At 42.1% G+C, this 26,032-nt stretch overlaps 2 protein-coding genes across 4 annotated transcripts in view; one reads left to right on the forward strand and one right to left on the reverse strand.

The window, feature by feature from the left end:
- The window catches only part of NSMCE2 (NSE2 (MMS21) homolog, SMC5-SMC6 complex SUMO ligase), a 204,575-nt gene extending 202,519 nt beyond the window's left edge, over positions 1-2,056 (reverse strand). Inside the window, exon 1 of one of the 2 annotated variants that reach the window (XM_037501844.2) lies at positions 1,951-2,056. Coding sequence is in view for 1 of the 2 variants with exons in the window: in XM_054691985.1 (XP_054547960.1) it covers positions 399-630 (232 nt within the window). In the remaining variant the exon portion in view is untranslated. Of the gene's footprint in view, positions 1-398; positions 1,663-1,950 lie in introns of those variants that run through there. The other variant, XM_054691985.1, reaches the window with a different exon arrangement.
- Positions 2,057-2,210: 154 nt separating this feature from the next.
- WASHC5 (WASH complex subunit 5) overlaps positions 2,211-26,032 on the forward strand; it is a 50,057-nt gene continuing 26,235 nt past the window's right edge. The window contains exons 1-10 of one of the 2 annotated variants that reach the window (XM_037501858.1): positions 2,211-2,289; positions 8,627-8,934; positions 9,368-9,513; positions 10,181-10,265; positions 11,106-11,206; positions 13,149-13,341; positions 15,474-15,626; positions 18,996-19,109; positions 20,500-20,671; positions 25,585-25,712. In XM_037501858.1, the coding sequence (XP_037357755.1) occupies positions 8,749-8,934; positions 9,368-9,513; positions 10,181-10,265; positions 11,106-11,206; positions 13,149-13,341; positions 15,474-15,626; positions 18,996-19,109; positions 20,500-20,671; positions 25,585-25,712 (1,278 nt within the window). In that variant the 5' untranslated portion in view covers positions 2,211-2,289; positions 8,627-8,748. Of the gene's footprint in view, positions 2,290-8,626; positions 8,935-9,367; positions 9,514-10,180; positions 10,266-11,105; positions 11,207-13,148; positions 13,342-15,473; positions 15,627-18,995; positions 19,110-20,499; positions 20,672-25,584; positions 25,713-26,032 lie in introns of those variants that run through there. The other variant, XM_054691986.1, reaches the window with a different exon arrangement.

Consider the following 26,032-nt stretch of genomic DNA (forward strand, 5'->3'; position numbering starts at 1 on the left):
TTTTAAAGATTTATTTATTTATTTACACAAGCACTGGGTACAGTCAGAAGCGCGGGAGGGTGAGAGAATCCACCAGATCCAGAGGGGAGAGCAGAACAGGCAGACTGATGAAGTACACTGCTGAGGGGAGCAGCAGGCGGCAGGAGAAGACTGCACGCATGTGGGACCCTCACCCGGTGGACAGGGCTGGAACCCACGCCGCGGAGGCTGCTTCGCAACCCTGCGCTCAACCCCTGGGCCACCGGGGAGGCCCTAGTCCATGATCTTTTTTAATAGCAGCCCAAACTAAGATACAATGTATATAATGATGACTGCAATCCAGGATAAACAAAACTACCACTTGATGGTTATCCTTATCCTTTGAAAGCAAAATTCACATTACTCCACTGAAATTTTACCTTTGCAGAGAGGTGAGGGAAATGTCCTTCTTGGATTCTGGAGGAACCCCAGACTAAGAAGTAAGGAGAATGGATGGAGATGGAGTGTGCACACTTTATCCTGTTTCTGCCATGAAGCACAGCTAAGTACATAATTCACAAGATAGCACCCACAGTGAAGAATTATTTGTCCCAAAATGTCACTGGTGCGGTGGTTGAAACCATGGCTTCTATCAGGATCCTCTAGAGCCATACCAAGTAACAATGATTTTTTTCTGTTCCCTGGACCAATGGTCTCCAAGAAAGTTTAAAACATTATGCATTTCCTGAGCTTTTCCCCAGCGTGTCATTTTGCTTCTCCTGACTGGCTTTATCTTAGTCCGTTGGGGTTGCTGTAACAAAATACCCCAGACTGAGTAGCTTGGAAATAACAGAAGCTTATTTCTCACAGTTTCTGGAGGTTGGGGAGTTCAAGATTAAGGCACCAGCATGGTCACTTTCTGACAACGTCCCTCTTCCTGTGGATCACCGCCAGTGTTCTTGCTCTGTCTTCCTTCACATGATAGTGGGAACAAGGCAGCTCTCTGGAGCCTCCTTTTTAAAGGCACCATTCTCACTACCCTCCATCCTCAAGCCCTAAGCACCTCCCATATGCCCTCCCCAACTTCCTAATACCCTCCCGCCAGCATTAGGATGTCAACACTGAGACCTCATAGCAGGTCTCTAAGTATCTCTGCGGGCAGAGCCAATTATTAGTTAACCGAAAAATAAATACACTTCTGCACTGATCCCTCCTTTCTGTAGGCACAGAGCAAACAACTTCTGGACTCTGTGCTGACCCCCCTTTAAATCCATCAGGGCCTATACAGTATAATTAGGCCAGAGCTGTATCCCCTTTTTTCAACATGCCAGATTCCACCTTCCTTTATGAAGACTTCTCCACTCAAGCCATTGCTGGCGTGTTCCCTCCCTCATCCTCACTCTCTCTCGCGTATAAAACTCATCACAACCGCCACTCCATTCTCGGAACTACTTCAACTAGAGCGCTGACATCTTCTACACAACTTACAGCAGCTCCTCACCAAAAAACAGGTGATGGCAAAGATCGGGTGAGAGTGACAATGACACAAACCACCCCTCCTCGGTTCCCCTAGGTGCCAAACACTGGCGCCCTGCGCTTCGCTCACAACCATGGACAAAAGAGAAAAGAAAACGGACGTCCAGCCACTTTCTCTGAACGACCTACCCCAGGCCCTGCCTTCCAAGTCAGTTCAAACCAGACTGATTTGGGTCAAGCATGGGTCTTTTGCGCACACACTCAGGCTGAAGGACGCGGGGAGGGGAGAGGAGGAGGGAGGGGAGGGGACGGGAGGGGAGAGGAGGGAGGGAGGGAGGGACGGGAGGGGAGGGGAGGGGAGGGGAGCAATCTGCTCCAGCCTCAAGGCTGAGACGTGGAGAGAACCAGGACCTGAAACCTGGTCGCCAGACCCCAGCTCGGGGCACCCGCGGGGCGCCCTCCGGGGAGGCGCCCCCTCCCGCCGCCCTCCCCGCGGCCCCGCCGCTCGCGCCTCACCTGGCTGCCGACCGAGCGCCGTCCGATCGCACCCCGACTCGCCCACTCGGACCCCAACGCCTTCCTCAACTCCCTTCCCTGTCGCTGAAACTGGCGAGCGCGGGCTCCTGCGTCATCAGCCGTCGCCGGCGAGCGGTCACGTGACGCCCCGCCCAGTTCACCGCCCCTGTGGTCATGTGACGGCCGGGCGGCAGGGGCGGAAGCCGGGGGCCCGCCCGCTCGCGATCCGGGGCTGGGGCCACGCGGGGTGCCCCTTGGAGAGGGAGGGGTGGGCGCCCGCTGCCCACTCGGCGCGCGACGCCGGCCCTGCGCGGGCGCCCGGGTGCTGCCCGGTGACAGGTGAGTCGGGCGGGGCGCGCGCCCGCCGCCGGCCCCTTCCCGCCGGCCCCTCCCCCGCCCGGCTCCGGGCCGAGCCAGCCGAGGGGGCGTCCGCGGCGCGGGCTGGGATCGGGATGGGGGAGCCTGGCCAGGGGGACTCGGGGGCTTCCTGAGGCTGGGGCTGCAGCCCCGGCTCTTGGGCTCCACTTAAGAGGATTGGGTTCCTGCGCCGCTTCGGCGCTTTGGGAAGCGATGTGCGGCGGCGTCGGGTCCCTGCAAGTTTCCGGGAGCGCTGGTGTGTGGACGCTGCTACTCCTCCCTGAGCGCTGGAGAAAACTGAGCGGTTAGCGAGCGCTTTTACCGCCTGACCGACCCGGGTTTGAATGCTAGCTCTGCAGTAGTTTATGAGTTTGGGCGAGTCCTTACTCCTCTCTGCACCTGCATTCCCTCGCTGGTGACATGCTGGTGCCAAAGTCCTTTGCAGTTCGCAAAAAAGTTTCCAAGGACCCTGGTCCTTGGATTAAAAGGCCTATGGTCGCGTTGGATTAAAAAAAAAAAAAAAAGTCAGAGCCAGCAAGGAAAAGGGTCTCCGAATACCGTACCCTATGCGAATACCATACCCTGTGCGCGCTACTCCCTCCAACCCTGGGCGTGGGGTGTAGCGGGAGGGACTGCCCCCCCACCGCACCCCCGAGCTCCCGCAGCCACACCTTCCGGGGTCCCAACGCCTCTTTCCGAGGATCCTCCAGTCAGGCTAGAGAGAGAACAGACTCAATTCAGAACTTCTGCGGAAGAAATGTGCTTGTCACTTTTATTTTACCAGCAGCAACTATGTTTTATTCCTTAATGGATTTGTTAAGTACCAGCGTTTCCTTTATGGCACTGAGGTTTTGTGAAAGGATAAAAATAGACCCATCTTCATTGGTCGCTGAGCAGGGTAAACAATGTTGTCCCCGGACAATTTAATTTCCTTAAGAATTCAGTTCGGTATTTATCGGTAATTGGTAGGAAAATGCCGTGCTCTTTCTTGAAAATATGTTGTCTTTTGTCTGGGATTGCTTTCCAAACTGAACGCTACAATTCCAGATCTAATTGTTGAAGATGAATTTGCAACCACTGGGTGACTTGTGAGAAAAAAAATAGGAAATTGAGATCTCTGGTTTCATTGAGTGCTAAAAAGTAATACAGCCTGGATTGAAAAAACTGGTCTTTGTGAATCTTCATCCCTTGCCGCAAGGGAATCTGTGACTGGAAGGTTTAATTTTGCTGCTTCTACAGTATCTATTTGCGCCTCCTTTTAGAGAGATTTTCTTTTTTTTTTTTTTTTAATATTTATTTATTTATTTATACAAGCACTGGGTACAGTCAGAAGGGCGGAGGGTAAGAGAATTCACCAGAGCCAGAGCGGGGAGCAGAGCAGGCAGAAGGACTGAAGTACACTGCTGAGGGGAGCAGCGGGCGGCAGGAGAGGTCTGCGCGCCATGCGGGTCCCTCCTCCGGTGGCTGTGGAGCAGCCGGGGATCGAACTGGCGCTGCAGAAGCTGCGGGCAGCTTCGCAACCCAGCGCTCAACAGCTGCGTGATTTTCTTAAAGCTGAGTGATTTTCTTAAAAAAAAAGTGATTTTCTTAAAGCTGAGTGATTTTCTTAAAGCTCAACTGTATCTTAACTCCTCAATCCTGTAAAGCACTTACCTATGCTATCTCTGCAACCCAACTAGGTATCTTAAATGATGTTTCTAAGATTCTTTCTTTGGGGACAGTTTTTTCTACCAGCAAGGAGGCTATTTACCAAATACTCCAGTCAAGTGATACTTTGAAATTTGCTTACACCATAAGGATTTAAGGATTGAATAAGGAAGGGATGGATACACAGAAGTCTTGGCTTAGGCTGGGAAAGAAGGCAGGTAATGTTGCTCTGCTTTATGCTGTTTTCTCCATAGTCCGTTGTCTTCCTATCTTGGTAGCTAAACTCTGACAGCAGTTATACCCAATGAACATAACAGGCCCTCCTCTCAGTTGAGTAGAATTTAATCCTGCTGAGATCTTCTGGGTTACTTTGGTGGTCTTCTGCATACCTTGATAGGTAACTTTTATTATCCATTGACCATTATTTAACCTTTGTCTCATTTTCCAAGCCAGACCATGTCAGTGCAAAAAATTGAATGAAATTCAACCTGTTAAGAGATCAACATGGCTTAACAAACAAACATCACAGAGACATCAGAAAAAGATTTGTTAATAACTTATGCCTTAATGTGTACTATAAGGGACCCTGTTGAGAAAGTTCTAGACAACTATAGTAGTTTTCAGCTTTCCCTGCTTTCATACCCTACCCTACCCTGCCCATTCCACCGACACTGGCCTCTGCTTCTACCCCTGGCTCACTCTGCATCAGCCACTTTGCTGTTCCTTAAATTCATCTAGCACATTCTTGCCCTGAGGGCTGTGCATTTGCTTATAACCTCTGCCTGGAATGCTCTTCTCCCAGATGGTTATCTATTGTAAAATAACAACCCCAAAATCTAGTGGTTTAAGACAACAAACATTTATTGTAGTTTTTGTGGTTGGAATCAGTGGGATGACTTAACTGGCTGCCTTTGGCTCAGGGATTCTTGGGAGAGCCTGCTCAAGCTATGAAAAGGGGCTATGGTTTTATCTGAAGGCTCAACTGGGGGGTGGGGGAGGCATCCGTTTTCAGGGTCACTCAAATAGTTGTTGGCAGGTATAGGTCCCTTATCACTCGGGCTCCTCCACAGGGCTCCCTCACAAATGACACCTTGCTTCTCTAAGTTGGAAGTACAGTCATTCTGTAGTCCCCATTTCAGTCTTACATGGGGCATGGAGAAGGAGCTGGAGGCCATGGGAATCACCTTAGAGGCTGCTGACCTCTAAGGAAAAGAGTCTCAGTACTCCTCCTGCTTGCTCCCTTATTTCCTTCTGGTACCTGCTCAAAGCATCAGAAACTTTGACAAACTCCTCTATGAATATAACACATTCCATCCCTCTATCATGCTTTTTTCTTCATAGCATTATCATAGCCTTACTATTTATATTTTCTCTCTTGCCTACCCTCACTTGTATGTAGATGACATGAGAATAGGAACTTAGTTTTTGTTCACTGCGATATCCTGGGACCCTAACACAGTGCTTGGTACATAGTAGGCTCCGGGTAAATATGTGTTGAATGAACAAATGAATTAGTACCATTAAAACACTTTCACCTGCAAATAATCCAAAACCCAATTAACGGTAGATAAACCATACAAATAGTTCATTGAACAAGGATTGCTGATGAAGGTAGTGCCACAAGGCAATCATTGGATCAATACCATCAGCTAGAATTTTAATTGTTTCTGTCCTTACACACTACAATCTGCAGGTCCTTAAGTTTTTTCTTTTCTCCTAGACTTTTCTCCTTTGGTCTCAGGGTGACTACTAATGCATCAAATGTTCATTAGATCACATTCAAAGATAAGACAAAAGGGGGTAACCAGAATCAAGAGAAAGAAACACATATTATCTCCTTATCAGAGGAGGGGAAAAATGTCCTGTATCTATACACATACATGTTTGTGTGCGTATGTGTATGTGTGAATATATATATGTGTGTGTGTGTATAGACTTCCTCTTATATCTGATTGTTCAAAATCGAGTCAACATGTCTCACTGCATTTAAGAAAAGATGGGAAAGCCGGGATCTGACTGTCTTGCCCTCTGTAGTAAGAAAGGAGGAGGGTGAGGATTATTGTTGAGGAGCCAACAGCTGCTGCCTCAACATCCCAGTAATTTAAGACGTTACTAAATACTGAATCAGTGATAAGAAACTTCCAACCTTGAAGGCTTGTACCACACTTCTGGGTACAGATAACTACCTGAAGTAGCTCGTAATGTGAGTTAACCTTAAAAAATATATGACAAGCATGGGTGCAGAGGGTTTTGCTGTGGCTGAAAGGAAGCCCTCTCTCTATAAGTCTCTCCACATTCTGGTTTTATGTACAGTGAAGCCCATGTTACTATTTCATGCCTAGTTTGAGTCCTTGCATTTAAGTCACATATGAAAGTAAAAGTTGATGTTGACAAAAATTGCAGTGAGCTGACCCCCTGGTAGAAGGGTCCTGGCTCAGATATTCCTATCCAGAAGTGTCTATTAGGCCAAGTTCTTATTGGTGTTAGACGCCCTAATTGTCAGCATTGTGAGACAGATACGGTACCAGTACTCCGTGAAAGTACAAATGCTGGCACAGACACAGACTGCCACAAAGATGGCAGCTGATGACCTAGCTAAATTAACAATTAGAGGAGAGAAATACGGCAAAGATAATGACACAATTAACACTTCAAAAGATAATGATTGGAAAAAGAATTGGGAGAGGCCTTTGGGACAACAAATGAGGGCTTGAATATTCCTTGCAAAAATTGCCTCTTGGAAGATCATGCTGTGGGCATCAAGAAGTGCACAATACTGTATTCAAATCACAATTTGGTGGAATCAACTTTTGATTCATCCTTGATTTGTCCATAGACATAGTTGTCCCAGCTTCCCTCTGTTAAATATCAAAGGCTCATACATTTTAATTATATCATTTTAAGATACATCCCCAATCGAAACTTTTCTGCTGCTGATTAGGAAAGTTCATCCTTAATTTGGAGTCACTGTGTATTATTTCTCAAGTAGGTTTTAATCTCAACAAGCACATAGGGGAAAGTCACTTTTCAAGATTGTTCCCTCACCTAATTCTAGTGAATTTTAGGATCTGTTTGTCATTTCTTTATGGCAAAACAAGTGGCATCATTCCTGTAAGGAAAATTTAATGATCAGTGGAAGCAGGCACCTGAAAAGGTGGAAGTTGGAAGAAAATGTGGTAGTATACAATAGTAACATCATCACTATTACTATGTATTACGGCATTGTAGCACACAGAATATCACAAAACAGCATCACCGTGCTGTGTGGGTTCACAGCTCAAAACTGAACCTCAGCTCCGTTACAAACAACTCCTTATTTTCCCAAAACAACAACGATTTTATTATGTATTATGAGCCCATGAGTCAGGAATTTACAGGGCACAGAAGGCTTGGCCTGGAGTATCCAAAATGCCTCTTCATTTACATGCCCAGCTCTAATTTAGCTAAGGTGGCTTGAATAGCTAGGGGCTCACTGGAACAGTTCAATTGGGGTGCTGTGTCTGTACCTCCATTTTTGCTGTCTGCTGGCTCCTTGATTCTCTTCCAGTAGATCAGGTCTTCTGCCCCTCACTCGGCTTCTGTGCTTTGTGAAGTCCCAGATCTCTAGCAGGACAGCCAGGCTGGGGTTCTTTCTTACTGGCAGCTCAGGATTCCCAAAGAGAGCAAAAGAGTACACACACACACCCCTCCCCTATCCCTCCTCCCCCGACCTGGAACTGGCACAGAATCACAACATTCTGTGAGTTAAACCAAGACACAAGCTGTTGAGGGTATATGTACTCCTTACCACCCCAACTTCATATACTTTAGTTCTGTCTCTCAGTACATCTGAACATGACTGACTTTCGAGCCGGGGTCCTTAAGGATGTGACACAACTCAGATGAGACCATAAAGATAGGCCCACAGCCAATATGGCTGATATCCTTAGAAGAAGAGGAAATTTGGATGTGCCTGACAAAGAGGTCCTCAGCAAGAAGTTGGGTAAAGAAGATCAAACCTTGACTTAAGGAAATTTCAGGAGAATGCCCTGTTGACAATAATCCCAACACTTAGTATGCCTCAGAATCCCACCATTCACAAGTACATTGGAATAGAAGAGTATAAACTGATTCTGTGACATACTTCAGTACTCGATTATGTGAGACTTTGGACCAGTTGGATTACATCCTTTTAAATCATCTTCATGGAATTGTGTGGCACTTGGCGTCCATAACTTTAAATGGAATTTTGGACATGTTGATACCTTCGCCCTGCAGTTCCATTTCTAGGAAGTAATTGGACAAATACCTTAGAAATGATGTATAGGAGTGTGTCTCCAAGCTCTGTTTACATTGTGTGCTACTATTTGCTAATTTAGCAAACAACTCAGTATAATGGATGCAATTTAGGGCATATTGGAACCACATATGCCCGATGGTTCCTTCTTCCAAGTTCAGAAATCTGCTGTATCCAATCTTTCTCATGGAAAGAAGTGAGGAAGAGGCCAAAAATGTTGATCTAGCAAAGGTCCTCCACAGGGAAAATAAAAGAGTAGAGAAAAATGCCCCCAACCTCATCAGACCTCAGTATTTGTTATACCTTTTTCTTTAAAGTTGAGAAGAAAAACATACACATGTTTCACATGCTAAAAAAAATGGAGATTTTCTTACTTTTTTTTCTTTCTGGATGCAGGTTCTTTAATGGAGCAGCTGGCCTCTCTGCACACCTGGTTTCATCTCATGATTTACAGACCTCAGCTCTGAAGCCAGTTAAACATTCCCACTGGCCGGGCACAGAGTCATTCCATCCTCGCGATGCTGGACTTCCTAGCTGAGAACAACCTCTGTGGCCAGGCCATCCTGAGGATTGTTTCCTGTGGCAATGCTATCATCGCCGAACTTTTGAGGCTCTCAGAGTTTATTCCTGCTGTGTTCAGGTTAAAAGACCGAGCTGATCAACAGAAATATGGAGATATCATATTTGACTTCAGCTATTTTAAGGTAATCTTCCTCCATAGCATTTTTACCATTGTCTTCTCTACAAAGACATGCTTCTGGGAGGTTAAGTCATTATGGAGAAGGAGTTAAAGAGGATCACTTTCGAACCAAATTTAATATGAGCTACTAACTTGAAAATAATATGAAGGTATTTTGTAGAAGCCCTAACACACTGATCAAGTTTTAAAAAGAGGATCTTGCCATAATGAAGGACCCCACACTCAAAGCATGCGAACAGGCTTGTGATTCAAATTCATTTCTTTCAAAGGGATTTTATGTTGAGGCTTCTGTTATCTTCATTACTTTCTGTTGCTCTGCTTTAAATTTTTATTTCCCTTTTAGGGCATAACAACAAATTTTAAAAAGACAGTTTAGAAATTGTTACCAACAAGTGTGCTTTTATTGACATTTCACATAAATGTGTTTTTCTTCTTAGGGTCCAGAGTTATGGGAAAGCAAGCTGGAATCTAAGCCAGAGCTACAGGATTTAGATGAAGAATTTCGTGAAAACAACATAGAAATTGTGACCAGATTTTATTTAGCATTTCAAAGTGTGCATAAATATATTGTAGACTTAAACAGGTATTGATTCATTCAGTCATAGCTTATTCTGATACTAAACAGTGGCGCGCACAAAGGGACATCCCAGAACATCTGAGTTGCTATAAAATTGACTGGCTTGTACGAGGCATAATTGTTTTTTTTCCTCCTATAGGAAAAAGATTAGTCACATTAAGTATTTTAGAGTATTATAATTTCCTGCTTTGGTGATATATAATAATCTTGGTTTATACTAGGTCATATGGCTATCAATCCTGGAGTTTGTGATCATATTCTAGTACATTGTATATGAGAAGTAGAAAAAGAATAGAATATATTTTGCAGCCTTGGTAACTGTGGCCTGCCCTGTTATCCCTAACCACACAGTAGTAGTCTCTTCCTTCTAGACTTTCCAGACCCTTTACTCCTTAACTTGTAAACTAACGATTCCATATTCTTATAGCATTATTCCTCAAATAGTCAGGACTGGGGAATATTCCTTTGACCTGAAATAACCATAAATATCAACCTGTGTCCCTAAGCACTATGAATTCTGGCTCACAAGACTATTCTTAAGAGCATGAAGGAGCAGGATTTATTTGAAGGCCAGTATGCCTAGCAGCTTGCCTTAACTTTTAGAAATCTTTATTTTCCATCTTTAGTTAGTTTTATTACCAATGACTAACTTGTTCTGGGTTTTCCTTTCTAGATACCTAGATGATCTCAATGAAGGTGTTTACATTCAGCAAACCTTAGAAACTGTGCTTCTCAATGAAGATGGAAAACAACTTCTAGTAAGTGGCAGTGGCCATCTAAAATAGAAAGTTAAGAATGTCAGGCTGAGCAACACTTTCCTTCCTGTAAGTTACAAATTTATACCTGTCCTTAAAGAGAAGCAAAGTAAGTGATGATTCTTCTGACTGGCCGATCTGTGTCCAAATTTAGAGCTGGTAGATTTGGAGCAGAGTTATAAGTGAATAAAGATTATCTGGAGGTTATGAGCTTCCTCAGTGTGAGAATCCTATATTTGTCTTTTGCATTCCAGACATCCCCTGCTACCTAGTACATATTGACCACTTAAGAAATGTTTGTTAGACCCAAACAAACCCTTAAAATTTCACTGCAGGCTACCAGAGGGGCGGGTGAGAGGTGGGAGCAGAGAGAGAAAGGGGCCCAACAGACAATAGTAGAGGATTACTGGGGCTTTGGTAGTGGGTGTTATGTGATAACATATATCTGTAGAGGTGTGAACCTGTATCCCTAAATGATATACAGTGTTGTGAACCAACAATATACCTCAATAAACATAATTTTTTAAAAAGTTTGTTAAATAAGTGACTGACTTTATGATAAAGAGATATTCATAATACCGGGACTTCATTTAATATCCCAAGCAAAATTCAAAAGTAGGCTAACTGAAAGATTACTGTGATTATTGTGAATTGAAATTTTTTCACAAAAAGTTTTCCAAGTATATTCTATGCAGAAGGTGAGAACACTTTGGAGAAAACCTGTATTTTCATTATAGTATAAGGCTTTCAGGAAGAATTGGATTAAGGTGATCTTTCATCATGACTTTGCTAAAGAAAAATGTACACTCCTGTGAGTTTGGCTACTGTCTCTTCTCTTCGTAGTGTGAAGCACTGTACTTGTATGGAGTTATGTTGCTGGTCATCGACCAAAAGATTGAAGGGGAAGTCAGAGAGAGAATGCTGGTTTCCTACTACAGATACAGGTATCCCCGGGCCAGGACTACATGTCCCGGAAGCACATCGGTAGAATACATTCATTGTAGGCTTCCGTCCTACTTTTTTTACGAACAGCAGCAATATGATCTAGAATGAGAAAATGTAAGATCCTTATCTCTTATGAACATAAAGTAGAAAAATAATCATTACTCCATATTTTATGGCATCATAATTGGATATATTCCATATAATTTTATATTATCTATAAAATGTTATAATAGATGATTGGAGCTATATAGATTATGATGCCTGGGATGGTACTTTAGATTTTTTAAAATAAGAAATCTGAATTTTCTTTTTCTTAAAGATAGATAAGATTGGAAGCCTAATGAATGTATTTTTGTTTGGGGTTTTGAATTTTTTCAAGAGCATTCCCTGACAGATGTAAGGAAATGAATGAATTTTCTGTCATTTTCAAGTTGATGACTTTGAAAAATTATCACTCAGGGTTAGATTGAAAGTAGATTGTCACCCATGTATATGTAGAAACAAAACCAAAACAAAATAACATTGCATACCCTGGGTCACGCTTTGTCTCTCTCTGTACAGACCTGTGACTCTCTAGAAGTATGGTCCTAAAATCTTTGATTCCATTGCCTGGCATACCAGTTTCAACTTGCTGAATAATTGAGTCAAAATACAAGATACAAGGTCAATCAATGTCTGAAATAGTCGAGATTTGAGGAAGAAATAGTCAATGAGCAGGAATCAGTTAGGAACTTGGATGAAAGTAGTGCAGACTAGAATTCACATTTCAAATTTAAAACCAGGTCAAAATAAGTAGGACGAAAAGGCAAATGCTTAGCAGAGAAGGACTGTTTCGGGACATTGTGTTTTCAGAGACACCTGGTACTGCTGCCTCCCCAGCAGTAAATTAATCTACGGCTGCTTGATGAGGCCTTCCTTCTCACTCCACCCACGAGGAGCGTGTCCACTGCATTCGTATTTCCCTCCCATCAGCTGACCACAAGCTGTTTTAACATACTTTTTAAAATGAGCTTTGAGTAGCTTTGCTTATATTCCTAAAAGGACCTGGAAAATCAGAAACAATAAATAATATAAAAAAAAAAATACCATTTGTCTTTCCAACTCAGCTTGGACAATCCAGCTTTGTCTCTTTGGATATAAAAGCTCTAATGCATCACAATGAGAGGATCAATATTGAAGTCACTGAACAATTGCCAAGTCAGCCTTATATCAAATTGAGCCTTATATCAAACTGGTCATCTCCAAGTCTAAGAATCTCAGAGTCTAGCTCATTTTTCAGGGATTACTGCTCCAACCCTGAACATCACAAATATTTTTATTAAATCTCTATCAGAGGAGCAGCATGCCTAGAAAAACTAGTTAGTATATATCATGCTTGGAATTGGCATCATTTCTTTAAATTTTTTATTTTGTTGAATGTTGATATAGGTTCACATTCTTTTTCTGTTGGATTTATTTGTTTTGAAGTCTCTGTCCTATTTTTATTGTTCTGTACCAGAATGCTCGACATAGAACATAACTGCAAATAGTTGCTGTGCAAATGAAGATAGCGCTGAAGTACAAATGGAGACACTTTTTAAATAAATACTTAAACACAGGGTTATATTCTTTATCCACAATGCTGCAATCCAAAGAGATCTGAAAGAATATGTGTACACATATACACATACAGCTCAAAACAAGTCTCAGGATTTGGAAAAGGATTATGGGCCTTTACATGAACCTGTACATATATACAAAGTCCCTGTCTTATAATTTGTGGTAATGGTCTTTTTTTAAAACAGAATTTTAAATCTTAAGAATACGGATTTACCCACAGTCATCTACATGACTATATAAAGTCAAATTATAATAAAGTTTGTCTGCTTTTGGGGGGCGCTTCTGAGTTTCTAATATACGTGGTTTGTTTGGCTCCTATTTCCCTTTGTGAACTTGGCTCAGCGCTGCCCGATCTTCTGCTGACTCAAATATGGATGATATTTGTAAACTGCTTCGAAGTACAGGTTATTCCAGCCAAGCAGGAGCCAAAAGACCACCCAACTACCCCGAGAGCTACTTCCAGAGAGTGCCTATCAATGAATCCTTCATCAGTATGATCATAGGTCGACTAAGATCTGACGACATTTATAACCAGGTGAGTATCAACTCTACTAAGATCTCAATGGTTTGAAAGACAGATTTCGCTTTCCACCTCAATTATCCTTCCCTCCCTTCCTGAAAAGAAATGGAGCCTGCTAAAACCATGTAAAACCTTTATAACTGTACTATGGGATGGTGCAGGAAAGAGGGATATTAATTTTGGGAGAATGAGAGACTTCAGGGAGGAGATGGGATTGGATTACGTATGGAAAGAAAATGCATTGTTTCTCATTCACTCCAGAAAAAAGTATTATGTGCCCGTCCACGCACTAGGTCCTGGGCACCCATCACTAGTACAGGCCAACTGTGGTCTCCACCCATAGCGAGCTGGTGGCTGAGGAAGAAAGGCAGACAACTAAAGGAATTACAGTAAAGCAAGCTGAGTGTTATCTTAGTGGAAGCACAGGGTGCCTCGGAGCATTTAACAGGGACAGCAAGACTGCACCAGGGGGGCAAGGGGCGTGAAGACAGTTCAGGCAAAGAGGCAGCAAGATTTGGACTGTCAAGATCTGCTGTATTTGAAAATTATCTCACTTTCCTCTCTAGTATGTGAATCATTCCCTTCCTTGAAAGGATGCCAGAGAAAATTTCTGGTCAACTTCATTGTCCTGAAGAAAACTTAGTTATACTTACTACATATGTACATCTTACTGTAAAAGTGTACAGAGTCGGACCTGGGATCTCTTGATGTCATTTATGTACGTTAGTTTAGCCTGTTAGTTTTTTGTAGAAGTATGATAAGTGTAAATAAAAGTGTTTGTTGTTTTTTTTTTAAACACAACTCAAAATCAGGAGCTACCTGCAGAAACCAAGTCTCCAAAATGTTTGTTGCCGTTTATTGAGAATTCAGTAGCAACCCAAATCATTGGAAGTTTTTTCATCACAACAGTGTTGCACAGTAGATGACAGCAGAATCCTCATGTTGCTGTTGAGAAATAAGGCTTAGAGCCTCAATAAGTCTCATGAGATCTTGTAACTAGTAGCAGAGCCATACTTTGTATGCAGGTCTGTATGACCTCAAAGGCCAAGCTGTTTCTCATTGTCTCTCCTAACCCTCTGCCTCTTGTGCAGTCCCTTCTGTCCATGTGTCAAGGCAACGCCTTTCAATTTTCTCCTTGCCCCGGGACCTGTATTAGCCAGGAAGGAAAGCCATGGTTGTGCTGTCCACCTGCTGTCGGGCCTGCACCTGTTCCATCCCTGGTCATGGCTGATTGATTTAGGGCCCTCTCTAACCCAAGATAGACCCGATTTTCTGCTTCCCTGATAATTTGGGATTGAACCCGTGGAATATTTTCTGGAAGTAGGTTTAACTACCACATGCAAAATCTGGAGTTTTGGGCAACCTCATATTGCCATTCTGCTAGCATGACAGAGTCTGCAGAGAGGAGAGGTGGGCCGACACATTTCAGGGGGCTCTGTCAAGACTTTCTGGTTTGCAGCTCTGGGCCCTTCCTGAGGCCTGCCTGTATGTCCCATTGCAAATATTTCCTTCCTTTCTCTTATGGTAGCTTGGGGTGATATGTGCAATGTGTGGGCAAAGCCTTCTAATATATGAGCAGATGGAGCCCAGGGACCTGCCAGCACTTAAAAGACAAGCAGAAGGAGAACACCCTGCAAGGCAGATTGAGAAGAATGGTGTCTGGGAAACCAAAGGAAAGACATTTCTCTGAGAATTCTAAAAAGAAGCCATTAAATTCAGGTCAGGGGTAACCTTAGGAAATTCCAGTGGGATGATAGAGGAAGAGTTGAAACATAATAGGAATTAGATAATAGTCACAATGAGTGAAGCCTAGCAGTTCTAAGAGATTGTGATGGGAAAGATACAGAAATGGACAATCCAGGGAAACCCAAGATTAAAATGTTTCTGTTTCTAAGGAAAAAGACTTCAAATTGTGGCAGCCGAGGGCTGGAAGGAGAATATTCTGTGGTTAGGGATGAGAAGTTGGGCCCCTATCATGGCTTATTCCTTACTATGCCTCAGTCTGAGAATGGCCCCTGGTGTCCAGGGTGCTCAAGGACATGGGCTTTGGAGAGATGGACAGAGCCTCACACCATATCATTTACCTGCCCCAGGTATGAGCTCAGGTGTCACCAGCAGCCACCTCCTCAGGGTCTTATCTCTCACAGGTCTCCGCCTATCCTTTGCCGGAGCATCGCAGCACGGCCCTGGCCACGCAAGCGGCCATGCTCTACGTGATTCTCTACTTCGAGCCCTCCATCCTGCACACCCATCAAGCAAAAATGAGAGAGATAGTGGATAAATACTTTCCAGATAATTGGGCAAGTATTACTCTTAATCTCTTTTCTATCATCTTGTTAGAGAACTGGTTTCCCATTCTTTTGGCCTTTAACCCAGAGGTTAAAATGTTGTAAATAATAAGACAGAAAGTCAGCTTTATAAAGTTACTGGAAGTGTGCAGAGAATTTTATAAATTATAAAATGAAATATCAATCAGTCTATAAAATTTCCTGAAGAACCTGTTTGGCTTTTTTCTTTTTTCTTAAATGGATACTCTCAAGATAAAAACCATGTATTAAAACATGTCTTGCTTTAGCAATTGAGATGGCAACTGAGTTACATAACCTTTTTTTTAATCCTTTTCCATTTTATAAATCTAAGCTAACAGAATTCATCTAAATTGTCATTCATATATATATGAATTTCACTTTTATAGTAAGTTTTATATATAATAAGCCAATGTTGATGGAACTATTAAGACTTACATTGCATATGTCACTTTTTAAACATTGTTTCACTGAAAAAATTAATTTTTTTAAAAGATTTATTTTTATTTATACAAGAACTGGGACACAGGCCAGAGGCAGGGGAGGGTGAGAGAATTCACCAGAGACAGAGCGGGGAACAGAACAGGCAAATTGACCAAAATACACTGCTGAGGGGAGCAACAGGCGAGACAGGAGAGATCTGGCACGCCATATGGGTTTCTCCCTGGCCAGTCGGGAATCGAACCTATGCTACAGACAGCTTTGCAGCGCTATAGACAGCTTCACAGTGCTGCGCTCAATCCACTGCACCACCAGGGAGGCCCTGAAAAAATTAATCCTTAAAGAAATAAATCTCAACTAGACATACTTAATATAGATGAAAGTTTGCTTTGCACATGGAGGTTTTACAGTGAGTCGGATCATGTTCTCAGGCAGCAATTTGTCTCACTTCTTACCAGCCATTGGCACATAAGTGGTGATAATAGGCTGATTGAGGAGCTTTCCTGGTGAGAAAAACAGCCCACAATGAGGAGATGATGATCTCAACTCATAACTGACTCTTGAGCTAGGATTTGAGCAACTGATAGTCTGGCTGTTTCATTGGCCCAAACTTTAAATAAAGAAGTTTTGACCCTTTATTACAGCACGTCAATGCTGTAATAAGAAACAGAAGCACTTTTAGTTTTAAGGAAGGACAAAAATTCAGCTACATGACACTGACCAGATACTCTCCTAAAAACATCATCCTGGCACTCTGTATATAAGGAACTAAACTTTAAAGCAAAGCATTAATAATCCTTTATTCCAATTTACTCTTATAGTATCATATATAATAAAAAGTAAGCCACCAAAGTAAATTGATTATCATGAAAGACATACTCAAATGTGTGAAGCAAAAACTCTAGAATAACATGGGAAGATGGGTGAAACCATCATGAAGAGACATCTTAATCACCTCTTTAGTCTTATCTTCTGAAGGTTTCATCATAGATGTTCAGTGTGCACTTGATAAGGATGTGTGTGCAAGTTAGATATACACTAGGTTAGTCTACAGGCTATATTCTCTTACTGTTGTGCAACTCAATTAAAACAAACATGAAAAAGATATTTTTAAATGCTTAACATTTAAAAATAGATCCTCCCAAATAACTTTTGTTAAAAGGAAATCAAAACACAAATGAAAAAATATTTAGAATTGCACAATATTGAAATGCAATGAGTGAAGCTTGCAGGAAATGGCTAAAATGATTTAAGGGTAAAAGTAGAATCTGAAGTATGATTCTATAAAACGCCATTAACAAATATAAATAAATGAGTTTGATTTAAAATTTAAGTTAGAAAAGATAGAGTGAAAGGAAGTCGTTAGTAAATACATGAACCAATATGTATTTAGACAAAAAAGGAACTAGGCTAGTTTTTTTAAAGAGTAATAAATTTTATTGAACTAGATAAAAAGGGGAGAAAACAATAAGCTGGTTTTATAGAAAGAGTAATATAATAGATAATTAGTTAATACTGACCAGCAAGAGGAAGAAAAGGCAAATTTCAGTATAAGATTGAAAAAGACCTAAAATAATAAGTTTTAAAAGTTATAAGGAAACTTCTCAACAGTGAGCCATTACATTTGAAAACTCAGAAGAAATGAATAGTTTCCTTATAAATTACCGAAATTGACTCAAGAAGAAAAAGGAGAGATGAATGGACAAGTAACTAGTAAAGAAGGAGAATTGGTGATTGAATCTCACCACTGCTCCCACCAAAAATAGATACTCCCCAAGACCATAGGATTCCATGGGCAGTTTCAGCAAACCTTCAAGTCACAAATGATCCCCATTTCACACAAACTGAAGTGGGTGGGTAAGTTGCTGCAAAAATAACGCTATGCTTCCTTGAGTTGGGGTCCTCCGACTGTGAACTGGGGAACCCTGGAAGTGCCCACAGCACTTTCATGATGTCAGTGAGCTCAAAGTTGTTTTCATGAGAATACTAAGACTCCCTCTGCTGCTCACTCACGTCCTTTCCTGGAAACACGCTGCACTTCTGGGGACCCCAGGGCAAGTGTTAAGTTAATGCAGTAGCCAGATAGAACCTGGAGGTCTTCAGGCCAGACGTTACAGAGGCTTGAAAACATATAAAAAACATTGCCAAGTAATATTCTATTGTGTGTATGTACCACATCTTCTTGATCCAGTCATCTGTTTTGGGTCATTTGGGTTGTTTCCATAGCTTAGCTATTGTAAATAGTGCTGCTGTAAACATAGGGGTGCAGGTGCCCTTTTGAATTAATGTTTCTGTGTCCTTTGGGTAAATACCTATGAGTGGAATTGCTGGATCATATGGAAGCTCCATGTTTAGCAGATTGAGGTATCGCCACACAGCTGTCCATGGTGGTTGGCCCAGTTAGCATACATTGTACAAAAATGAAAAATGATGTAAAAAATGTATAAAATTTAAAAAAGAAAAAAAGAAAGAAAAACATTGCCACTCTTATATACCTCTAGGAAAACTTTAGTTTCATTTTTTTTTAATACAAAAAAATGCTATGTTAGCAAGTACTGATGGACTTATTGTTATTTTAAATGAATTCCTTTATTTAAAATTTCTGTTTTACTGTGTATGATAAATATCGATAGATCCAACCCCCATCTAAAAAAGTTCAGTAATTTTTAAGTGTGTAAAGACTGAGATGAAAATGCTTGCGAAACCAGTGCTATTCATTCTCTGTTTTCCTTGCAAGTTGGTGCTAGTCATTGCTCCAGGAAGGGCCACATTGTTGCTCTTATTCCAAAGTGCTCCTAAGGAAGAACACTGGCTTGTATATAAGGAACAGCTTTGCTTTTCATTGGAATGGAAGTTAACCTGGAAGCAGGGGGCAGTGTCTTCAATATTTAACAAGCACTGAATGAATGTCTCCTCTTTCAGGTAATTAGTATATACATGGGGATCACAGTTAATCTGGCAGATGCTTGGGAACCTTACAAAGCTGCAAAAACTGCTTTAAACAATACCCTGGACCTTTCAAACGTCAAAGAACAAGTAAGTCCTGGCTAATCAAAAAGGATTCTTTCACAATTGCTCTATGGTCAGAAGTGAGCTAAGTAGATTTCCTAGGGAATTTCCATGTAGCCATTTTAGTGCAGTGATTAATGAAAGGCGACTTTTACAAATCAGAATAAGGTCGATAATTGTAGATTGTTAACTTACATGATACATTTTGCATATGTTACTTGGGTTCTAAGGAAACTTCAACAAGATGAGTGAGTATGACATCTGGCCCCAGTGGATTTGGCTTAATTTTGCTGGGGACCATGTTGTATGGACAGAACTGCTTTCACCAGCAGCTGTAATTTCAATGTTTTTATCAGTAGGGTGAATATTGATGATACTAACTCAATGTAGACAATACGCCCTGTCTCTGCAACATCCACTGTTTCTGATACCTGAACTAAGCAATAAGAAGCTAGACAGTCATCTCCTTAAAGCTTAAATGGCTACATTCTGTCTCTTTGATATAAACACAAGGCAGAAGAAAATACCTGAGTAAATAGAGAAATAAAAATAAAATCATTTTGTTAGGGAGCATATTTGATATTTCTAATCAGTTACTTTTCTCAGCCTGCTGTCTGAGTTTGTGATTTTCCAATGTGGAGAGAATGATACTGACTGAAAGAACTCCAGCATGTTTTATTCAAATACATTGAATTCCATAAATAATGCATCAGATAATTTCCACATTGGCATGGCTCCTAGAAATATATTAGAGAAAGTAGTGCTTCCATTCTTACTGGCACAAGAGCATTAATTTTTCATTACTAAAATTCCTTCTCCAAATTGCGTTTCTCGTTTCTGACATGATGAAACGTCTGGGATAGTTTTAGACTTACTTGACTGGATTAGTGATGTTTAACATTTAGCCTTTGTTTTAGGTAAAGCAGAATGACCACTTTTCCAAAAGCTGGTTTGAAAATTCGGTTTTCAAATGCAGACTTCCCTTGCCGGTCCAAGCCTCATCTCTCAAGTGTTTCTGCTCTACCCTACTTCCTTTGTCATTGATAACAGGAAGAACAGGCGGTTGAGCTTCTGTCCTTATGTTTCTTTTCTATCCAAGTTAAAAATAGAAAGGCTCCTAGGAGCTGCCTGATCCAGTTCTCCATTTGGCATTTGAAAAAACCAATATGCAGAGGTTAAATCCAAAGTCATACCAATACTGGATCATGGCCAGAAAGAGGATTTGTGGTTCTCTTATAAGTCCAGTGCTCTTATCAAAAATGTCCAATGAACTACTTGCCCTTGTGCCTTGTCAATCATAATCCATGTGATTCATCTCAGAAATGTTGTCTATTCAAGGATTCATTTGAATGTGATTCCCTTTCAAGATAAATCTTTTAAAAAAAAATACAGCTCAAGCTTTTTGTATTTTTCAAAGGCGAGCAGATATGCGACTGTCAGTGAAAGAGTGCATGCTCAAGTACAGCAATTTCTGAAGGAAGGTTACTTGAGGGAGGAGATGGTTCTGGACAACATCCCAAGGCTTCTCAACTGCCTGAGAGACTGCAACGTTGCCATCCGGTGGCTGATGCTTCATACGGCAGAATCAGGTACCATATGAGAACCATGGCCACCTACACTGCCAGTTAGGTTGGAATTAAGATGCACTTCTTAATGGTGGTGCAGGGGAGAGAGCCCTGGGTAAGAGTCAGGTTGCTTTCTAAGTTAGTCTTTTCATGTCACCTTGGAAATTCAGTGACCCACTAGCACAGCCACTTTGCCAGGCACTGTTCAGTGCTAGTGAATATGAAACTTACCTCCCACATTCATAGGAGCTTACCACCAATTGGGGAGATCAGATGTATAGATATGAAAAAACATAACTGCAGATCTGTGCTAGTTAGAATAATACTTCCCCAGCCTCCCAGAGACGTCCAGGACCTAACCCCTGGAAACTATGGGCATGAGACAAAGAGAGTAAGGTTGTAGACTGAATTAATGTTGCTCATCAACTGACTTAAAAGTATGGAGGCTAGGAGACTATCCTGGATTATCCCAGTGGGCCCAGTGTCATCACAAGATCCTTAACCCTTTGCACTCCGAACCATTTTACAATATTTTGATTTAATTTCTTGTGCCATTTCAAGATAAAACTTCAGGGAAACATGCATATCTCAAAAAGTTGCGTTGAAATAACCTCAATTCCCCGTAATCACTAATAAATTGCAATGTCCCCTGAGAGGGGACATCCGAGTGATATGCTAGAATTCCGATGTCCCCTGAGAGGGGACAGCGGAGTGCAAAGGGTTAAATCAGGAAGAGGGAAGCAAAAGAATCAGAACTGGGAAGATAGCATCACGAGAAAAGACTGAACAGGCCTAGTTCTAAAAGTGGATGGGGCAACAAGCCAAGGAAGACAGGCAACCTCTAGCTGCCGAAAAAGAGAAGGAAACCAACTTTCCCCTAGAACTTCTGGAAGGAGCACTGCTGACACCTTGATTTTATTTTATTTTTTTTTCTGTAAGAGGCAGTTCATTAAAAATAAATGAAGAACAAAAATAAAATTTAAATCATGACTGAGTCCATGTCAAAGAACCATGACTCTGAAAAAAGCACGAAAGATCAAAGATGTTATGAAACATGTTTACAAAGCAGTTGCATAAACATGCAATAAAGAGAAATATATTTACATCTTTTTTCTTAGTATTGGTAGAATTGGTAGATCTTTTTTCTTAGTATTGGTAGAATTTTTCATAAAAGAAACCAGAAAGTTAAAAAATAGACATTTCTGCACTTTGCTTAGTAGATGCTTACCCATGCCGCCCGACATTCTCAGTATGGAGGAATAAAGTGAGACCCATTTCTGATTCTAATCTCTGGAGCCATAAGAATAAATCTGTGTTGTATTAAGCCACTAAGTTGTGATGATTTGTTACTGCAGCCCTAGCAAATAGTAAAACCCAGTAAATAAGAACTGGAGGTGTAGCCAGTGGGTGGGCTTTGAGTCTAGGGCAGAACAGCATTTCTTAGGGTGGAGGTGCTGAAGTGGTTAGGGAAGAAGGCAGGAGCTGATAAAATTTTAAAGAGCAGAAATTCTAGACAGACAAGATGATGAAAGAAAGCTATGATTTTGAAAGTACAGGACAACATGGGCCCACAAAGTTGATGAACCATGTACACCAAGTGCTCAATTAGGGTAGAGTACTTGGAGCCTGAATTTGAGACTGTCCTGGCCGTCCAGTTCTGTTGCTTCTCAGATTATGTGAAATGCCTCCGCACAGTCCATGAACCTAAGACTTTAAAACCCCTGGTTTAGTAGTAGAAAAATAAGTAGGTCAGACTGACCTGAGCTGGTTCAGAACCAGCATGGTTCCTTATTCTTAGTAAATGCTTCATCAGCATCATGAGCTGACCCTGCTCCTCCCCCAGAGTGCTGTCATCAGCCTCATAAAGCCCTCTGCTCCGTTTTTCACTTAACGAACTTCTCTTGAGAATCTATTCTGAGATAGATACTGTTCTGGATACTTTTCCTTATTCTTTCAAATAGACTTAAAAAAACCGCCTACACCAGATTATTCCAGGTTATTGGTAACCTTGTGGCCTTGCATCACAATCCTTCTGGGTTGTTCCTCAGCACCCTTGCTGCCACCTACTGGTCAGTGGGGGGGACAGCGGCTGGACTTCATCCTTTGCATCTTTGAAAATGAGGGTGTTTTCTCCTCTGCCTTCTCTCGCCACAGTAGGACTCTGCAGCTTTGAAATATCTCACAAGTGCAGCTTAGTGGATTTGTGTTTTTTTCAATGCTTTTTTTTTTTTTCCCAACAACATCGCTTGTTCACAGGGCCCTCTCTCTACCATGTAGGTTACTCACAGCAGGAATCCCGTGGCTAAAGTCTTAATCATCTAATGGAACTGTTTTGAATTAGTTAAGTTTAGGTTTCACATAAACACCAGTCCTAATTTGAGGATTTTACTATGTTGACTCAGCTTATAATCTTTACCAAAAGTCTTATAGTCTCGAGCATATAAACAACTCACTTCATCCTGTCATAAAACCATTTGTGGTTTTCGAGTGACTCAGGCTTCATCTTCATCTTCCCGAGGCTGTTCCTGACAGCACTGCCTGTGCTCTGGGAGCCAGTGGTTTTCTGGCCTGCACCCTGCCAGGGACAGCCCCCGGCTTGCCAGAGTTGCCGGCTTTAATCTTCAGCCACATCTGTTTTTCCATTTTTGTACCTGGCATTCGCCTGACCTGATTGCACAAGGTCATAATTTACCAGAAACAAGTGATTTGCCTATCTGGTTGAGTCATCCATGGGAAAATGAGCTGCTAGTTTTGCTTTATGGTGTTTAGGTCACGATGTGTGGGGAGGGCACAGTCCCTTCTGTGAGCCCACCAGAGGCACTTCACCAAAGTCAGGATGCTCCCCCTGTGCCACACAGCTGCTGAAGAGACGCTCTGAGCCAACCCTGGTTAGTGGGCAAGCTGGTCCACTTCTAACATCTGACCCTGAGGTGACCTGGGTTCTCAAATCTGGCCCCTCAGTTCCTGGGTCTGAATTGTTAAAGGTCAGGTATTAGAGAGAGGAGATCAGGCCCCCAAAACACCAGAAGCAGCCCTGGTTTATACCAAGGAATGAATTATTCATGCACTGTGAGGGCTCCTAGCCAAAAGTGCAAGCAAATTCATATCAGAAGCTTCTTGTTATATTAGTATGAATTAGTTGAATCAGTATGAATACAAGTGGAGCTCTTTATACCTCTTGTTGGTTGGTTGCAGTTAGGCACATAGGAGGCTAAGAAAATTGTGTGTCATCAATGTCCCCTATGCCAATTTGTATCTTCCCACACAGTTCTGGCGGATGCACAAAGCATTCCAAGGCCAGTTTCCCATGAAAAGTGAGCCCTTCTCCAATTTGTCCTGAGTTTCCTCCTGCAACAGGAGTTTCCTGATGGAAAACTCAGGAAAAGTCAATATACAAAATGGCATCTGCAGACTACACCGTTACTGAACAGCCAAAATACCCTTGATTTATTCTGTGCCCGTATGCTCACTCCACGCATGCCAGGCAGTCTGGGTGCTGATGTGGGCACCGAGAGCAGCAATGTGTCCATGTGATACCAGAAACTGGGATCTTAGCTGCTGGGAGCAGCCGCACAAAGTTTGTCATCTTAAAGCTTTTAGTTTTTGACTTTATTTGCAGTCCAGGTAGCTTTTACTTGTGACTTTTTTTTTTTAGCCTTATCCTATTTTATTATTCTTTCCGAGATAAATAATTGGCCCCATAGCCACTTAGTAAGTGTCAGTATGTTTTAGTCCATATACATTTTTTTAAGATATTATTTATTTGAAATGGGTTAGGATGGCAGCTAGAAGGCTAAACAGGGAATCAGAGTATCCATTGTTTTGTTCCTGGGTCAATCACTGCCTGATTTTGTGGCCTGGGTCACGTTGCCACCATCTCTCTGAGCCTCAGCAGCAGATGGTCCAGAAGCATGGAGTACCCCATGCCCTCAGGTCTTGACAAGGAGCAGAACGTTCCCGGTCTGGCTCTTCCTATTTGGAAGTGCCAAGTCGCTGTGAGGGTCAACGTGCTTCTCTATGTGTCAGTTTCTCAGGACCACCCGCAGTTCAAAGATTTACTAGGAAAACTCAGCAGACAGCAGTGTGCATGGCTATAGCTGATGACAGCCAAAGGACAGAAAGCAAAATTGGCAAAGGGAAGAGGTTCACAGTGGAGGCCTGGAGGAAAGCAGGCATGAGCTTCCAAGGTCCTCTTCCAGTGGAGTCACAGAGATGCATGTCAGCCCAGGCGAAATGTTGCCAACCAGAGAAGCTCGTTAGAAACTCAGCACCCATGGTTTTTATTGGGGGCTGATTACAGGCAGCCTCTGCCTGGCACCTATCCAGACTCCAGACTCCAGGAAGGAGAGCAGGTGTTCATCACAAACAACATTTTACAGTTTAGGCAGCGTAGGCTGTGCTTATCAGGTCTCCAATGGTGGGAACTCTTCCAGAATCCAGATTGCCAAGGGCCAGCCTTGCAAACAGCCCTTTCTGAGGATGGCAGTTTGCTTTTTAACTCTATCCTAGATGCCTGTCTACAACTCACTGGCAGAAGTTAATAGCTTAACTGAAAACAACTCTAAATACACAGGACATGAGGAGGCTACCCATTCATGAGATGGTGCCAGAAGGCTCTGCCCATCCATTGGACAGTTAGATAAACCCACCCCAAAATGCTTACAAAATTTGGAGACACATCTTGCAGCTTTTGTTTTTACATTCAGCAATATACCGTGGGTGCCGGTCTGTGTCGGATCTAACTGTCATGTTTAACAATCATACTTACACCATCGCATCAGTATGCCAAAATTGACTTTGCTGTTTGTTGTTGATATGCATTCCGCTTATTACTTTTTAAATATTTAAAATAAAGGAAAACAATCATTCAACTTAGATTTCACAGATATTCATAGACTATTTCCACATTTGATAAACTAGAACTCTTCTATTTCCAGCCTGCGACCCAAACAACAAACGCCTTCGTCAAATCAAGGACCAGATTCTGACAGATTCTAGGTACAATCCCAAGATCCTCTTTCAACTGCTCTTGGATACTGCACAATTTGAGTTTATCCTCAAAGAGGTAAAAAACATTGAATGACTAATCACCAGTCTTAGTTTTTTTATGCCTATAATTATTTTGAAAGATTAGGATTTAGGAGGTGGGTCTTGATTAATGCTATAGATTCTGGCTGTCTGAAATAGTTCATAGAGGAAAAGGACAGAATTAAACATTTCACGAGCATTTCATGCCTGTGTTTTGGGGTTACAACAGTGGGAAGGGGGACACGGTTGTGGAGGTTACAACCCTGGGAGGAACGTGGATAATGGGAGAATCATACTGATGAAAATGTCAAGACTGAGGGAGATCTGTGCTCTAAACTCTTCTAAAGGAACACAGTT

This window comes from Talpa occidentalis, unplaced genomic scaffold (assembly GCF_014898055.3).
Source record: "Talpa occidentalis isolate TD23 unplaced genomic scaffold, MPIMG_talOcc4v2.1, whole genome shotgun sequence".
NCBI classification, from domain to species: Eukaryota; Metazoa; Chordata; class Mammalia; order Eulipotyphla; family Talpidae; genus Talpa; species Talpa occidentalis.